The following is an 18,498-nucleotide window of genomic DNA, read 5'->3' as shown; positions in this document are numbered from 1 at the left end:
AAACAAAATAAGACTTTTAAATACTAGTTAAAATGCTAAAATCGACTTAGAGACAAATAACCTTGTAATTTCATTTTAACCAGTTATTGACATTCTTTGTCTTTTTCAGGCAGTTGCTCAAGGGGATTTTCAAAGAGCATCTATGTGTGTACTGCAGTGTAAAGATATGTTGATGAGGCTCCCCCAGATGGTGAGTGAAATCTGCATTCTCCAAGAGTTTGAAAATATGCTATATCAAGTTCCAGGAAGAATCATTACTACTTCATGCAACCTTTTGGAAATTCTGTTTGAGATCAGTTCCACATAAGTAGCTGATCTTTGAAATATTTTACTTCCTTTGTTCTTTACCAGAAAGGGCATTTGAAAAAGCTATATGGAATATATATATATATATTTTTTGAGATGGAGTCTCACTCTGTTGCCCAGGCTGGAGTTCACTGGTGTGATCCTGGCTCACTGCAACCTCCACCTCCCGGGTTCAAGTGATTCTTGTGCCTCAGCCTCCCAAGTAGCTGGGATTACAGGCCTGTGCCACCACACCTGGCTACTTTTTGTATTTTTAGTACAGATGGGGTTTCACCATGGTGGCCAGGCTGCTCTGGAACTCCTGGCCTCAAGTGATCCGCCCACCTCAGCCTCCCAAAGTGCTGGGATTACAGGCATGAGCTACCACACCTGGCCAATATGGAATATTTCTTAAAATTTTCTTTGCTTTGTCTTTTATTGTCAAACCATCTTGATAACATTTGCTCCATATTTCATGCTATACAACAAAAGAAAGAAAAAAAATGAGTTTGTCTGCTGACAAGGTTGATAGCAGTTAATCATGTTACGGCCATAGTATTTTTCTATACTGGGATTTGGAGATGTGAGAGATTTGATAGGATAAAGCCTGCATCCTGGACTGGATCTCATGAAAATTCCTAAATACATAGTTTTTTGCTTTTTCATTTTATCTTCCCTTTCCATTCTTTCTCTCCTATTTCAGTGCCTGTGCCTACTTCAGTCTTTACTATCACAGAGGGATTAATAATGGAGATATAATTTGGTATTAGGGAGAATGTTCCCAGTATTGCATACATCGTACCTATTTGTGAGATTGGTCTTATTTTTTCCCCAAATTGGGTGTCATAATGTAGAAGTTAATTCAGTAAACATTTATATGTTGCCTGTTATGTGTCACATCAGACATTCTTCTAGGCTTTAAAAACTTTTAAAACAATTTCATATTTATAGAAAAGTTATAAGAATAGTACAAAGAACTCCTGTATACCCTTTGCCTGGAAACGTCATTCAAATTTTCCAATAATGTTCTATATAGAAAATGGTTTCAATCTAGAATTATACATAGTCTTCAGGCTCCTTCAATCTGGAAATCTGGAACACCTCCTCATTCTTGCCTTGCTATTCATGATCTTGGCAGTTTTGAAGATTACAGATCAGTCATTTTGTAGCATGTGATTTAATATGGGTTTAGCCAAAGTTTCCTCATGATTAGAACAGGTTATGAATTTGAGGCCAGAAAATCACAGAGGAGATTCTATGTTCTACTCATGGCTTCCTATTAGGTGGTATACAGGATTGACTTATACTATTATTGGTGGTGCTAGCTTTAATCTTTTGATTAAGATCGTGTCTTCCAGTTCTTTTTGCTGTAAACCTGTATCATTTTGTGAGTGATACACTGAAACTATGGAAAATCTAATTTCTCATTCTACTTTCACCAACTTTATTCTTTTTTCCTCCAATTTTCTAACTTTATTGGGGGTATAATTGACAAAATTTGTATATATTTATTATATATAACATGATATTTTGATATATTATACATCATGAAAAGATCACCATCAAGCCAATTTATATATTCATCAACTCACACAGGTTTTTTTGTGGAGAAATATTTAAGATCTACTTTCTTAGCAATTTTCAAGTATACAATACATTATTATAATATTAACTATAGTCACTGTGCTATATAGTACAGCCCCAGAACTTATTCATACAGCCTAAATGAAACTTTGTACCCTCTCCCCTTTTATTTGACAAAATAGAGTATTGCTCTGTTGCCAGACTAGAGTGCAGTGGCATGATCCTGGCTCACTGCAGCCTCAACCTCCTGGCCTAAAGTGATCCTCCCACCTCAGCCTCCTGAGTAGCTGGGACTACAGGTGTGTGCCACCAAGGCTGGCTAGTTGTTTTTTTTGTAGAGATGGGGGTCTCACTATGTTGCACAGGCTGATCTTGAACTCCTGGGCTCAGGCAGTCCTCTTGCCCCAGCCTCCCAAAGTACTGGGATTGTAGACGGGAGCCACTGTGCTTGGACACTTTGTTCCCTTTGACCAATGTCTCCTCATCCATTCCCCAAACCCATGGCAACCACCTTTATACTCTCTACTTCTATGAACTCAGCTTTTTCAGAATCCACATGTAAGTGAGATCGTGCAGTCAGTATTTGTCTTTCTGTGGCTGGCTTATTTCACTTAGCTTAATGTCCTCCAGGTTCATCTGTGTTATCACAAGTGGCAGGATTTCCTTCTTTTTTATGGCTGAATAGTATTCTATTGTATACAAATAGCACATTTTCTTTACCCATTCATCCCTTGCTGGACTCTTAGGTTGATTCCATAGCTTGGCTATTGTAAATAATGCTGCAGTGAACAAGGGATTGCAGATATCTCTTAAAGATACTTATTTTATTTCCTTTGGGTATATATCCAGAAGTGCGATTGCTGGATCATATGGTAGTTACATTTTTAATTTTTCAAGCAACCTCTATACTGTTTTCTATAGTGGGTGTACTAATTTACATTCCCACCAGCAGTGTACAAAGGTTTCCTTTTCTCCATGCCCTTGCCAACACTTACCTTTCGTCTTTTTGATAATAGACATTCTAATAGATGTGAGGTGATATCTCATGGTGATTTTAATTTGCATTTCCCTGATGGTTAGTGATGTTGAGCATTTTTTCATATACTTGTTGCTGATTTGTATGTCTTCCTTAGAGAAATATCTATTCAGGTCTTTTGCCCATTTTTTCATTGGGTTGTTTACTTCCTATTGAAGTGTTTGAGTTCTTCGTATATTTTGGAGATTAACTCTTTATCAGATGTATGATTTGTGGATATTTTCTCCTATTCTGTAGGTTGTCTCTTCACTCTTTTGATTGTTTCCTTTGTTGTGCAGAAGCATTTTAGTTTGATGCAATCCCATTTGCCTATTTTTGCTTTTGTCACCTGTGGGAGTCATATCCAAAAAAAAAACTCATTGACCAGAGGTCTATCTCTCTCTTTCCCTCTAATAATTGCTTTATATATTTGAGTGCTCCAGTGTTGGGTGCATGTGTATGTAAAACTGTTATTTTCTCTTGCTGAATTTCCCAATTTATCCTTATATAGTGACCTTTTTTTCTCTCTCCTTAATTTTTTTGTCTTGAAATCCATTTTGTCTGATATAAGTATAGATACTCCTGCTCTTTTGTGGTTTCCGTTGTCATGGAATATCTTTTTCGATCTCTTTATTTTCAATCTATGCGTATCTTCATAGGGGAAGTGTGTTTCTTGTAGGCAAGAGATCACTGGGTCTGGTTTTTTTGTTTTGTTTTTTTTAATCCGTTCAACCACTTTTGATTGGAGAGTTTAGTCTATTTACATTCAGTGTTATTACTGATAAGTAAGGACTTACTCCTGCACTTTGTTATTTGTTTTCTGATTGTTTTCGTTTTCTATTTTTTATTCTATTCCACTTCTTTCTTTCCTGTCTTCCTTTTAGTGAAGGTGATTTTCACTGGTGGTATGATTTAATTTCTTGCTTTTTATTTTTTGTGTATTCGTTGTTTTTCAGTTTCAGGTTACCATGAGGCTTGCAAATGCTATCTTATAACTCATTATTTTAAATTGATGACAGTGTAACACTGATTGTATTAACAAAGAGACACACACACACATACACAAACTAATAAAAACTCTACACTTTGTTCCCCTAATTTTTAACTTTCTTTTGTTTTTCTTTCTTTCTTTTTTTTTTTTTTTTTTTTTTTTTGAGACGGAGTCTCACTCTGTTGCCCAGGCTGCAGTGCAGTGGCACGATCTCGGCTCACCACAAGCTCTACCTCCCGGGTGTACACCATTCTCCTGCCTCAGCCTCCCGAGTAACTGGGACTACAGGCGCCCGCCAAGAGGCCTGGCTAATTTTTTGTTTTTTAATAGAGACGGGGTTTTGCCGTGTTAGCCAGGATGGTCTCTATCTCCTGACCTCGTGATCCACCCGCCTCGGCCTCCCAAAGTGCTGGGATTACAGGCGTGAGCCACCGCGCCCAGCCTTTTTTTTTTGTTTTTGTTTTTCTTTATGTCTTATGGTACTGTCTATGCTTTGAAAAGTTGTAGTTATTTCTGTTTGGTTCATCATTCATTCTTTCTACTTAAAGTCAAGAGAAGTTTACACCCCACAGTTTCAGTGTGATACCATTCTGTCTTTTTCTGTGTGCTTACTATTTTTTTTTTTTTTTTTGAGACAGAATGTTGCTCTGTCACCCAGGCTCTGGAGTGCAGTGGCGTGATCTCGGCTCACTGCAACATCTGCCTCCCGGGTTTAAGCACTTCTCCTGCCTCAGCCTCCCAAGTAGCTGGGACTACAGGCGCACACCACCAGACCCGGCTAATATTTGTATTTTTAGTAGAGATGGGGTTTCACCATATTGGTCAGGCTGGTCTTGAACTCCTGACCTCAGGCAGTCCACCTGCCTCGACCTCCCAAAGTGCTGGGATTACAGGCATGAGCCACTGTGTCCAGCCGTGTGCTTACTATTACCGGTGAGTTTTGTACCTTCAGGTGACTTCTTCTTGCTCATTAACATCCTTTTCTTTCAGATTGAACAACTCCCTTTAGCATTTCTTGTAGGACAGGTCTGGTGTTGATGAAATCCCTCAGCTTTTGTTTGTCTGGGAAAGTCTTTATTTCTCCCTCATGTTTGAAAGATACTTTCCGCTGGATATACTATCCTAGGGTAAACATTGTTTTTTCTCCTTCAGCACTTTAAATATGTCATGCCTCTCTTTCCTGGCCTGTAAAGTTTCTGCTGATAAGTTGGCTGCCAGATGTATTGAAGTTCCATTGTATGTGATATTTTTTCTTTTCTTTTACTGTTTTTGGAATTCTTTCTTTATCCTTGACCTTTGGGAGTTTGATTATTAAATGCTTTGAGGTGTTCTTCTTTGGGTTAAATCTGCTTGGTGTTCTATAACCTTCTTATACTTGAATGTTGATATCTTTCTCCAGGTTTGGGGTATTCTTTGATATTATCTCTTTGAATAAACTTCTTACCCATAGCTCTTTCCCTACCTCCTCTTTAAGGCCAATGGATCTTAGATTTACCGTTTTGAGGCTATTTTCTAGATCATGTAAGTATGCTTCATGCTTTTTTATTCTTTTTTCGTTTGTCTCCTCTGATTGTATATTTTCAAATAGCCTGTCTTGAAGCTCACTAGTTTTCTTCTACTTGATCAATTCTGCTGCTAAGAGACTGATGCATTTTCAACTCCAGCATTTCTGCTTGATTCTTTTAAATTATTTCAGTCTCTTTGTTAAATTTATCTGATAAAATTCCGAATTCTTTCTTTGTGTTATCTCGAATTTCTTTGAGTTTCCTCAAAATAGCTATTTTTAATTTTCTATCCGAAAAGTCACATATCTCTGTTTCTCCAGAATTGGTCCCTGGTGCCATATTTAATTCATTTGGTAAAGTCTTGTTTTCCTGGATGGTATTGATGCTTGTAGATATTCTTCGGTGTCTGGGCATTGAAGAGTTAGGTATTTATTGTAGTCTTCTCGATCTAGGCTTGCTCATGCCAGTCCTTCTTGGGAAGGCCTTCCAGTTATTCAAAGAGACTTGGACCCCAAGTCTAATAATGCTGTGTTTCTTGTAGACCCATAAAGGGTACTTGCCTTGATGACTTTGGATAACATCTGAAAGAATTCTCTGGATTACCAGGCAGAAGCTCTTGTTCTTTACCCTTACTTTCTCTGAAACATATGGAGTCACTGTCTCTGTGTTGAGCTGGGGGTGTGGTGATGCAAACACTGGGCCTGTGCTGTGTCAGACTCGAAGCCAGCACAGCACTGGACCTTGCCCAAGGAAGGCCCTTCCCTTTAGGATGGTGAGTTCCTCCACAACCTGGGTGTATCCAAAGATGCTCTCTGGGAGCCAGCAATTGGAGTCAGGAACTTTAGCAATTTACCTGATGTTTTATTCTACTGCAGTTAAGCTGGCACTCAAATCACAATACAAAGCCCTTCCCACTCTTCCCTCCCTTTCCACAGGCAGAGGAGCCTCTCCCTGTGGCTGCCACCATCAGTGGTCCATGGGGTGTTCTGCTAGGCTACCACTGATGTTCATATAAAGCTCAAGGTCTCTTCCATCAGCTTGTGAATGCTGCCAGGCCTGGGACTCACCCTTCAGGGCAGTGGGCTCTCCTGTGGCCCAGGATGAGAAATGCTGTCCAAGAGGCTACACCTGGATTTGGGGAACCCAAGAGCCAAGCTGGTACTTAGAGTGCAGTACAAAGTCCTCTTTACTTTTCCTCTGCTTTTCTCAAACAAAAGGAGTCTTTCACTGGTGCCACCACAGCTGGGAATGTGCTGGGTGTCCCCTGAAGCCAGCACTTCTCAGAGCCCAAGGCCCATGGTGTACTCCCTGGGTCATTAATGGTTATTCCAGGGTTATACCAAGGGTTCTTTAGTCAGCAGGTGATTAATCCTGCCAGAACTGGATCCTTTCCTTCAAGGCAGTGGGTTCCCTTTTGGCCCAGGATGTGTCTAGAAATGTGGTTTGAGAGCTAGGTCCTGGAATGGGGGCCTCACTACTCTGCCCAGTGCCCTGTCCTACTGTGGCTGAGCTGGTATCCAAGATGCTAGACAAAGTCCTCTTTACTCTTCCCTCTCCTCTCCTTAGGCAGAAGGAAGGAGTCACTTTCATTGCTATGAGCTTTACTGCCTGGGGTTGGGGAAGGGATGGTGCAAGCCCTCCCTTTGCTGTGCCAGCTGGTGTCTCCCTAGGTCACGTGGCAAATTCACTGGCTCTAAGCCCAGCCTTCCACTAGGAGTTGCCTTGGAATTGCAGTACTTGTGCCCTAGACTGCCATTCAAGTTTATGTAGGACCCCAGAGCACTTCAGCCCACAGTGGCGAGGCTTGCCAAAAAACTCAAGTTCCCACCACTGGGATGAGGGTAATTCTCCTGTGGCTAAGGCTGGTCCAAATGCTCCCTCTGTGCACAGGCGCTGGCTGAACCCAGCAGGACTTTTTTCTCCACTGTGACTGTGCAGCACTGAGTTCAATATAAAGTTTCCCAGCCGCTGTGCTCTTCCTCTGCAAAGTGCACAGATTCTCTCTCTGCACTGCATAGCTGCTGCTAGGGGATGGGGGAGGGGTGGCCTTGGCGATTCAAGACTGTTTCTCCTGCCCTCTTCAATGTGTCTTTCTACAATATGTAGTTAAAACCAGGTACTGTGAGTGTTCACCTGATTTTGGTTCTTGTGATGGTGCTTTTCTGTGTGCAGACAGTTGTTAAAATTTGGTGTTCCAGTGGAGGGGACAAACAATGCAGGCTTTTATTCCATGATCTTGCCCCGCCCTTATTTTAACATTTTTTTTTTTTGACACGGAGTTTCGCTCTTGTTGCCCAGGCTGGAGTGCAATGTCACAGTCTTGGCTCACTGCAACCTTCACCTCCTGGGTTCAAACGATCCTCCTGCCTCAGCCTCCCAAGTAACTGGGATTACAGGCATGAGCCACCATGCCCGCCTAATTTTTGTATTTTTAGTAGAGACTGGGGGTGGTTTCATTATGTTGGCCAGGCTGCTCTCGAACTCCTAACCTCAGGTGAACCACCCACCTCGGCCTCCCAAAGCGCTGGAATTACAGGCATGAGCCTCTGCGCCCGACCAGCGTCTCTTATAAGGTGATTATTTATTTATTTATTTATTTATTTTATTTGAGACTGAGTCTCGCTCTTTCACACCCAGGCTGGAGTGCAGTGGCACGATCTCAGCTTTCTGCAACCCGTTTCCTGGGTTCAAGCGCTTTTCCTGCCTCAGCCTCCCGAGTAGCTGGGATTACAAGTGTACACCACCACGCCCAGCTAATTATTGTATTTTTAGTGGAGACGGGGTTTCGCCATGTTGGCCAGGCTGGTCTCAGAATTGACCTCAAGTGATCTGCCCACCTCCGCCTCCCAAAGTGCTGGAATTACAAGCATGAGCCAACGCACCCTACCCCTATACGTTTTCTGTATTACTTTTTTGGCTTCTGGGTCTTGTCTAAATTCTGGCGGAATGTTGACATTTTTATTATAGCAGGTAATCAATCTCGTAGATTCAGGTAAATTTTAAACTCATTTTTTTGTGGGTTATGGTTCCAATGTTGTTTCAATTTTGCAATGCGCTTCAGGTTTGTTTTGCATATGCAACACTCATTTGTCAGTCCCGGTACTTGGCAGAGGTTTATCTGTTAGCTTAGTTATCAAAGTTTTTGTTATGTAAATTAGGTTGAGATTCCTGGTTGTTGAGGTTGTAGGATGAGCCTTGAACTTAATCAACTTTATTTTGTTGCTTTTCTGAGCTCCTCTCTCTCTCTCTCTATGATCTTCTTGGTAATTTCTGGTTCTCTGAGCTATCCTTTTCAGTCCTCTAACCAGTAACTATCCATAATCTGCAGTTGCACTGTGACTGGGGCCAAGCAATAGGAAGAAACAGGCAGAGGAAAAAAAGCAGTGGGAGTTTGCCCCATCCTGTGGGAACTACTACTGCACTGAACGGAGAGTAAGGTTTTCCTCTGTCAAAGTTTTGAGTATTATGGTTTCCCCTAGCTACCACTGCTGTTGCCACCATGGGATTGCTTAGGGCCTGAGCACAAGAGAATGGAAGAAAGATGAAACAAAAACCAAAACTGAATATTTGCACTTTCTCTGAGCAACTCAAGCCAGAAGTAGAGAAGCACCCTCAGTCTGTACCACAGCATTCGCTTCTGAGTTTCTGGCTGCATTAAGTTTAGGCTAGGGCGCATTACAGGAAAAGAATGGTAAACTTACCACCAGTTTGGTGTTAATTTGAATTCTGGTGTTCTTCCTTTAAGGCTGTGGTATGGTTTCAATGTTTGATGCCACCCACCCACCCAACCAAATCTCATGTTGAAATTTCATCCCTAATGTTGGAGGTGGGGCTTAGTGGGAGGTGTTTGTATCATGAAGGCAGATCTCTCATGAATGGCTTGGTGCAGTCCCCGTGGTAATGAGTGAGTTCCCTCTATTAGTTCCTGCTAGAGCTGGTTATTTAAAAGAGCCTGCCATCTCCCTCTGCTCTCTCTCTTGCTTCCACTCTCTAGCCATGTGACTTTTGCGCAGACCAGCTTCTCTTTGCCTTCCACCATGAGTGGAAGCAGCCTGAAGCCCTCATCAGAAGCAGATACCGGCACCACCTTGTACAACCTGCAAAAACGTTAATCAAATGAACCTCATTTTAAAATAAATTACCAAAGGAGTGACAGAAAATGTGAAAAAAAATTACTCTTCCTCAGGTGTTCCTTTATAGTGACACAAACTGACTAAGGCCGATATGTGTGTGTGTGTGTGTGTGTGTGTGTGTGTGTGTGTGTTTCCTTTTTCCTCTTTCCTTTTTTGAGACAGGGTCTCACTCTGTCACCCAGGCTGGAGTGCAGTGATGTGATCTCACTCACTCTGCCACCCAGGCTGAGTCACCCAGGCTGGAGTGCAGTGGCATGATCTTGGCTCACTGCAACTACTGCCACCCAGGTTCAAGCGATTCTCCTGCCTCAGCTTCCCGAGTAGCTGGCATTACAGGCATGCCCCACCATGCCCGACTAATTTTTGTATTTTAAGCTCACTGCAGCCTCGATTTCCCGGGCTCAAGCAGTCTTCCCACCTCAGCCTTCTGGGACTACAGGCACGTGTGTGCTTTCTTGATCAAGCCATGAAATTAGCTAATTATCTCAGGAGTCCTTATTTCTTTTAGTAGAAAATCTTATTTAGAAGCCAAGATCTGGGCATTACGCATCCTCATTGCTTTTGGGATGTCACTGCTCTCTCAGACCCTCACAGTGGAAAGAGCGTGTGTGTGTGTGTGTGTGTGTGTGTGTGTGTAATATACACTTATACACTTCCATTATATTTATCTATATTATTTATTATCTATCTATCTATCTATCTATCTATCTATCTATCTTCTATCATCTCTAATATACTGAAAACCATGATACCGTCTGTTTCAATCCAACAACAAAATATTCATCCTAATTTTGTCCCTTTTCATATTTCTAATTCTCTTCTCCAGTAACAAAAAACTTGGCTTCAATTATCCTTAATGTATTTATGTATTTAATCAGTACCCCTGTATGTTACCAATCTTCCATGTTCTCTGCCACTCTGTTCACTGTGAGGACGCCCTCTTCTCCATGCTCATGCTCTGACTATTCATTTTGGGTTTCTCTCCCTGGGTGCTTACCCTCTTCCTTCTACTCTGACTCGCTTTACCTTACCATTATTTCATGTCTATGTTCTCTCACCCTATTTGGGCTCTGAATCTACATACTCATCTCCTGGGTGGAAGAATAATACTTTCTTTGTTTGTTTGTTTGAGACAGAGTCTCACTCAGTCTGTCACCCAGGCTGGTGTGCAGTGGCATGATCTCTGCTCACTGCAACTACCACCTCCCAGGTTCAAGCGATTCTCCTGCCTCAGCCTCCCGAGTAGCTGGGATTACAGACATGCACCACGTGCCTGGCTAATTTTTGTATTTTCAATAGGGCTGGGGGTTTTACCATGTTGGCCAAGCTGGTCTCAAATTCCTGACCTCAAGTGATCTGCCCGCCTCAGCCTCCCAAAATGCTGGGATTACAGGCATGAGAATACTTTCTTATACTAGACTGATCGCATAGAATCTTATCGGGGAGACCACTCAGTCCTCAGAATCTCTGTCCCCCTGGAAAATTATAGAACTATAAAAATAAATTTTTAAAATACCTGTTATTCAAGTGGCCACTGCTATAGGAAGAGAAAGTACATAAAGAATGGATGCCAGTCATGGAGTAATGGGTGATGACATCAGTATGCCTCTAATCCTATTGGAGACTATTATTCTAAGCGAAGTAACTCAGGAATGGAAACCCAAACATCGTATGTTCTCACTCATAAGTGGGAGCTAAGCTATGAGGATGCAAAGGCGTAAGAATGACATAGTGGACTTTGGGGACTCAGGGGGAAAGGGTGGGAAGGGGATGTGGGATAGAAGACTACAAATTGGGTGCAGTTTATACTGCTCGGGTGATGGGTGCACCAAAATCTCACGGATCACCACCAAAGAACTTACTCATGTAACCAAACACTGCCTGTTCTCCAATAACCTATGGAAATAAAAAGTTAAAAAAAAATGAAATTTTAAAAAGATGTCTTTAATCCTTTTAAGATGATTTTGTGAAGTCCTTAAAAATCAAAACCAAAAAAACATACTCTTAAGCAAGTCAAACGTAATTAACTTCTATTTTAAAGTAAATATATGCCACACAGCACTTGTAGAAGTTTGACAGAGATGTGAAATCAAGCAATGAAATGGATAGCAATGCAGTAGTCTCCCCTTATCTGTGGGGGACATGTTCCAAGATGTACAGTGGATACCTGAAACTGCGCATAGTACCAAATCCTATATATACTATGTTTTTTCCTATATATACACACCTATGAAAAATTTTAATTTATAAATTAGACACTGTAAGAAATGAATAATACTACTAATAAAGTAGAATAATTATAACAATATCCTATAATAAAAGTTATGTGAATGTGATCTCTCTCTCTTTTAAAATACTTTATTTTATTATACTTACCCTTCTTTCCTTGGGTAACTGAAGTCATGGCAGGAGGGAAAACCATGGATGGGGTGAACTACTGTAATGATTTAGTGTTCAGCTTCTGTAAGTTTATAGTAATAAATTTATTAACTGGAATAACTGGGATACAGTAATGTTTTATTTAATGGAACGTCCTGATTTAGTTAGAGTTAGAAAATTCTTTTATTTTGAACATTTATTTTAAAAGACGTTTGCATATACTTACTTTTATAAGTGGAACATAGGATTTCTTTCTTTGATATTTGAGACTCATGTAATTAATTACTCAAGATAATGTTCATGATCTGTGTACAGCCTTGTAGGAGGAGCTACTCATTAGTATGTCTAGTTGTGAGACATTTCACTGCTTTGAAAATCAGTATTCTCATCTGTAAAGTGAGAGTGTATGACAACATGGTCTCAAAGATCACTTCAGTATAAAAATTCCTAGTCCTCAATTTAGGGAATCCCTGAGCCATAGCGCAGAGGGTATGTGTGCCTATGTATGTATTTTTTATAATAAAAATCTCTGGTAGCAGCTTGTTTACTTAATTCTTTACCTCCTTCTCCTGTTAATCAGAATTTTATTTTGAGTAGTTTGTAGGCTTTGGCTTGCTTTTTTATCTTTTATTTCTATCTTTAGTTTCTTCTAGAATTTATCTTCTGTATAGAGTTTTACTTCATTATGAAACTTTTATTTATGCAAAGTAAATGGCCAATTGATGTGTGAAACTCTTTGAAGTAATTCATTCAGGATTCAGCTAGATTTCATTGCTGCTCTGTGGGGCACAAAGCTTCTAAATGAGGTCTAGGCTGCTTACTCTTTATTACAATTCTTTTATTCTCTTTTGCCTATTTAAATTTACCATTTTATAGCCAAATATTTGAAAGATAATGTGTAAATATTCTGTACATTTCTCTCTGTAGTAACATTCAATCTCTTGGCACATAAATGAATTACTGCTCTTGAGGTAAAACTCAGTTTTCTGCCTGTTATGGGCTAGTAGGCATATAATTGCTTTCTGTAGACCTTTCTGCCCACTGCTTTACGTATCTGGGAGCGCCTAATCATTTAAAGTTATCTAGTTTCATTCCAAACTCAAAATCATTTGAGCCTTAAAAATGACTCATTGGAATAGTTGTAATGACACGTTCCGTAAATTTTAAGTGAGTCGTATACTTTTAAACTAAATATGCACAGTATATGGAAAGTTTGGCCAGGTTTGTTCATGTTTTTGAGGCTCTTTATGTAGCCATTAGAACATTTATGATTCATTCTAACAAATATCAATGTTAATTTTTAGCTCAGGTTGTCACTGTTATTTTTTAAAGTATAGGGTTTACTTTTTTAAAAAAATATACTTTAAGTTCTGGGATACATGTGCAGAATGTGCAGGTTTGTTACATAGGTATACACGTGCCGTGGTCGGTTTGCTGCACCCATCAACCTGTCATCTACATTAGGTAGTTCTCCTAATGCTATCCCTCCCCTAGCTCCCCACCCCCCGACAGGCCCCAGTGTGTGATTTTCCCCTCCCTGTGTCCATGTGTTCTCATTGTTCAGCTCCCACTTATGAGTGAGAACATGTGGTGTTTGGTTTTCTGTTCCTGTGTTAGTTTGCTGAGAATGATGATTTCCAGCTTCATCCATGTCCCTGCAAAGGACATGAACTCATCGTTTTTTATGGCTGCATAGTATTCCATGGAGTATATGTGCCACATTTTCTTTATCCAGTCTATCATTGATGGGCATTTGGGTTGGTTCCAAGTCTTTGCTGTTGTGAACAGTGTTGAAATAAACATATGTGTGCATGTGTCTTTATGGAGAATGATTTATAATCTTTTGGCTGTATACCCAGTAATGGGATTGTTGGGTCAAATGGTATTTCTGGTTCTAGATCTTTGAGGAATCACCACACTGTCTTCCACAATGGTTGAACTAATTTACACTCCCACCAACAGTGTAAAAGCATTCCTATTTCTCCACATCCTCTCCAGCATCTGTTGTTTCCTGACTTTTTAATGATCACCATTTTAACTGGTGTGAGATGGTATCTCATTGTGGTTTTGATTTACATTTCTCTAATGACCACTGATGACGAGCTTTTTTTCACGTTTGTTGGTCACATAAATGTCTTCTTTTGAGAAGTGTCTGTTCATATTACTTTTTAATGCCTACTTGTTACATGTAATTCTTTTTTTTCAGCGTGTATCTATACATAGTTTAAAGAGCAAAATAACTTTACAGGTCTTGTTACAAAATCACCAGTACCTATGAAAAATTAGCCAGGGTTGGTGGCGGGTGCCTGTAATTTTGGCTCTTCCGGTGGCTGAGGCACGAGAATGGGTTGAACCTGGGAGGCAGAGGTTGCAGTGAGCCGAGAACGCACCACTGCACTCCAGCCTGGGCGACAGAGCGAGACTCTATCTCAAAAAACAAAACAAAACTAACCCTGAAAAACCAAGATCACCAGTACCCATCCCGACTTTCGGGCTTATTTTTATCTCACATAACAGCTACTTTAGTTATTTTAGTTGGCTCTTTTTGTATTTACCTCCATGTATCTTCATAGTGTTCTTATACTGTGTGTTGCTTGATTTTTTTTTTTTTTACTTTTAGATATTATATATTGACTTCCCACTTTAGAAGGTGAATTTAGTTCCTTTTCTTTTTCCCTCTACCCCCAACACATATGCTCACTTCCTGTCACTCCATCAACTCTATACAGTTTACCATAACTTTGATTAGATTAATATTTAGTGTTTACATTCCAGCGGTTATGTGAATACCATCATAGTTGAATCATATAAAGTATCATGATTACTTTTCTTTTCTTGCACAAAAGTTTGTTTTTCCCTGGAGTTAATTGTATTGGTTTTCTTGATTACTTAGTATTTCATGTACTTGGTATTATTTCTTCCCTAATTATGTAAACTTCTTTTCAATATGTTAGAATATATTAGTTATTTTATCAGTTTCACTTGCTTAAAGAAATAACTGTCATAGTTTCTAATCTTCTCTCATGTGTACAGATTGTTGTGAAAGCATCCTGTTCAGTTATCGTTTTGAGATTTTCCTCCTCCATTGACTTGGGAATTCCTTTCAACTCCCTCATAGATTGTAACCCTGTTTCTTGAATTCTATGTCTTTCTTTTTCTGATTTTACTCCCTAAATTTTGGGGGGCATATCCTCCAGTAGCTTCTTGAGAAAGGTTTCATGGGATGAAAACAGTTTGAAGAGTTTGCATGTCCAAACATATTTTTATTGTACCATCATAATTTATGCTTTCACTGGATATAAAATTTGGACTTGGAAATAATTTTTGCTGAGTATTTTGAAAACATCAGTTAGATTCTCATCTAGCTTCTGATGTGACTATTGAGAAATGTGTTGCAAATTTATTTTATTTTACTTCTTTTAAATATAAAATTTTTACATTTGTGGGTATATGATAGATGTATATATTTATGGGGTACATTAAGATGTTTTGATATAAGCATGCAATTGATAATAATCACATCATGGAAAATGGAGTATCCATCCCTTCAGGCATTTATCCTTTGTGTTACAAACAATCCAACTGAACTACATTAGTTATTTTTAAAAGTATATTATTTATATAATAATAATAATTATTATTATTATTTTGAGATGGAATCTGTCTCTGTTGCCCAGGCTGGAGTGCAGTGGCGCAATCTCAGCTCACTGCAACCTCCGCCTCCCAGGTTCAAGTGATTCTCCTGCCTCAGCCTCCCAAGTAGCTGGGATTACAGGTGCCCGCCACCACGCCCAACTAATTTTTCTATTTTTAGTAGAGAAGGGTTTCACCATGTTGGCCAGGCTGGTCTCAAACTCCTGACCTCAAGTGATCCACCCACCTTGGCCTCCCAAAGTGCTGGGATTTCAGGCTTGAGCCACGGCGCCCAGCTTAAAATTTATAATTAAATTATTATTGACCATAGTCGCTGTGTAGTGCTATCAAGCACTTGGTCTCATTCATTCTTTCTTTTTATTTTATTTTATTTTATTTTATTTTTTTAGGGACGGAGTCTCACTCTGTCGTCTAGGCTGGAGTGCAGTGGCATGATCTCGGCTTACTGCAACCTCCACCTCCTGGGTTCAAGAGATTCTCCTGCCTCAGCCTCCTGAGTAGCCCGGATTATAGGGACCTGCCACCATGCCTGGCTAATTTTTGTATTTTTAATAGAGACGGGGTTTCTCCATGTTGGCCAGGCTGGTCTTGAACTCCTGACCTCAAGTGATCCACCTGTCTTGGTCTCTCAAAGTGCTGGGATTACAGGTGTGAGCCACCGTGCCTGGCCTATTCTTTATTTTAGATTCAGGTATATAGTAGGTCTGATGTGCTCAGACATGCATATTGAACTTCTGCTATCTGAATGTACTGTAATTCAAAGGGAAACTTTTTTGAAGCAAGACAGGTCTTTACACATTACTTGTTAATAACTTGCTTCAGACCTTGGATTCTTAGTTGAGGATCTACTTCTGTAGTCTTGGGTAAAACTTATAAAGGACTTTTTATATGGGTGTAATCAAATTCTCTAGATAGGTGGTTTCTATAAATAATGAGGGGATATTTGGATAAATTATTAGCATTAAAATTTCTCCTATGCCATTTCCCAGTATTTTGAGAGATGAAAATTATGTAAAACATGGCATTAATGCAGGGACTGAGATGCTGATTCCCAAGGCAACATTCATACGCTTGTTCCTAGTTTCATTTCAATGGTAATTTATGTAAAGAAAATGATTGTTGTTGCTAAAGAGTGTCCATGAAACTATTTCTAAATAAGTCTTTTGACTAGATAATGCTTTGGACACATTTCAGAACTTTAGAATTTTTAAAGTTGTCTCAATTTTGAAAAAAAAATCATTCATTTCCCAACCTCACTCCTCGTCAATAGTGATTTTTTGTCTTTGAATATACTCTCTGCTCTAGTGCCTTTAACTGGATCTGGCAACCAAAAGCGGGTTTTAGCCTGCCCTTTGGCTGGGCAATGATTGGGTTTCTCGTTTCCTGTTACAAAGCATCTTTTAACTTCTATTAGTAATTAATTTATTATGATACTTTTTCATACATAACTAATTCCCCAACCTGAATGTTTTGCAGTTCTTCTTTATACAAATTGAGAGGTTTTGATGAGGAAGCTTATTTTGATGTATAGGACACATTAAGTATGTTTTTGTTTGTTTTTTGAGACGGAGATTTGCTCTGTCTCCTAGGCTGGAGTGCAGTGGCACCGTCATGGCTCACTGCCACCTCGGCCTCCCGAAGTGTGTTGGGATTTAAGGAAATCATGAATCTCATGGATTTTTTTTTTTTTATATTGCAGACTTCAAGTCTTCATCATCTCTGTTACAACTTTGGAGTAGGAACCCAGAAGAATAATAAATACGAAGAAAGTTCTTTCTGGCTTAGGTAACATAAACAAAAAACTGAATGTAAATTCAGGAATATTATCATAGATGTCAGTTAATATTTACTGTAGAGTACTTCGGCAGTTTAAACCTTCTCTGACTTCAGAAACCAACATGCTATATTTATTTACTCTTTTAACATGTATTGTTTATTATTTTTACACATTGCCAGTTCATACAAAAATGTGTTCTCCTTCTTTCCTCCCTTCCTCCTCCTTCCTCCCTCCTCCTCCTTCCTTCCTTCCTTCCTTCCTTTCTCTTTCTTTCTTTCTTTCTTTCTTTCTTTCTTCTTTCTTTCTTTCTTTCTTTCTCTCTCTCTCTCTCTCTCTCTTTCTTTCTTTCCTTTTTTCCTTTCTTTCTTTTTTTCTTCCTTTTTTTTTCAGGGTCTCTCTCTGTCACCTAGGCTGGAGTGCAGTGGCATGATCTCTGCTCACTGCAACCTCTGCCTTCTGGGCTCAAGCGATCCTCTGACCTCAGCCTTCCAAGTAGCTGGGGCTGCAGGCATGTGCCACCATGCCTGGCTAATTTTTTGTATCTTTGGTAGAGAAGGAGTTTTGCCATGTTGCCCAGGCTGGTCTCAAACTCCTGAGCTCAGGCTATCCACTTGCCTCGGTCTCTCAACGTGCTGGGATTACAGGCATAAGCCACCACACCTGACCAGTGTTCTCTTCTTAATATAAGTGCTTACTCCTCTCTCTCCATTCCTCCTTTATTTCTCTGTCAGGAGTACAGAAAATTTTGTTGTTGCTTTGATACTTATTGTTGTCTGGTAACACCAGAGTATAAGGTGGAGGTGTGATTGGGAGTAGTATTGGCTAAAATCATTAGTCTTAGATGAATTTTGGCATTTTAATATCAGTCAAGTAAGTACATATTTAACACTGTATGCTGAGTACTATACGAAGATTTGGAGTGTTGTGTGTAATCTGGAAATATCAAGAAAATTATACAAAAATATAGGAACTCTGCAAGAACCCTGTCTTTCACTGAAAACCTAGGCCCAGCACAGATTCTGACACACAGTAGATACTCAATAATTGTTACTTAAATGAATATATGTGAAAAATGTATTTTTGTGGAGATGTCACATAAGGTGCAGTGCTTTGAATATCAGGAGATTATGTAGTAGGCTGGGCACGGTGGCTCGTGCCTGTAATCCCAGCACTTT

At 39.7% G+C, this 18,498-nt stretch overlaps 2 protein-coding genes across 2 annotated transcripts in view; one reads left to right on the top strand and one right to left on the bottom strand.

Annotated features, from left to right (window-relative positions):
- The window catches only part of LOC126946196 (60S ribosomal protein L37-like), a 321,281-nt gene that overhangs the window by 36,252 nt on the left and 266,531 nt on the right, over positions 1 to 18,498 (bottom strand). The window lies entirely within an intron of this gene.
- TEX11 (testis expressed 11) overlaps positions 1 to 18,498 on the top strand; it is a 323,712-nt gene that overhangs the window by 73,150 nt on the left and 232,064 nt on the right. Inside the window, exons 8-9 of the mRNA XM_050776219.1 lie at positions 110 to 190; positions 17,246 to 17,331. Of these exons, the coding sequence (XP_050632176.1) occupies positions 110 to 190; positions 17,246 to 17,331 (167 nt within the window). The remainder of the gene's footprint in view (positions 1 to 109; positions 191 to 17,245; positions 17,332 to 18,498) is intronic.

This window comes from Macaca thibetana, chromosome X, assembly GCF_024542745.1.
Source record: "Macaca thibetana thibetana isolate TM-01 chromosome X, ASM2454274v1, whole genome shotgun sequence".
NCBI lineage: Eukaryota > Metazoa > Chordata > Mammalia > Primates > Cercopithecidae > Macaca > Macaca thibetana.
Note: the sequence above shows the minus strand (reverse complement) of the source record. Positions and strands in the feature narration are given on the sequence as shown.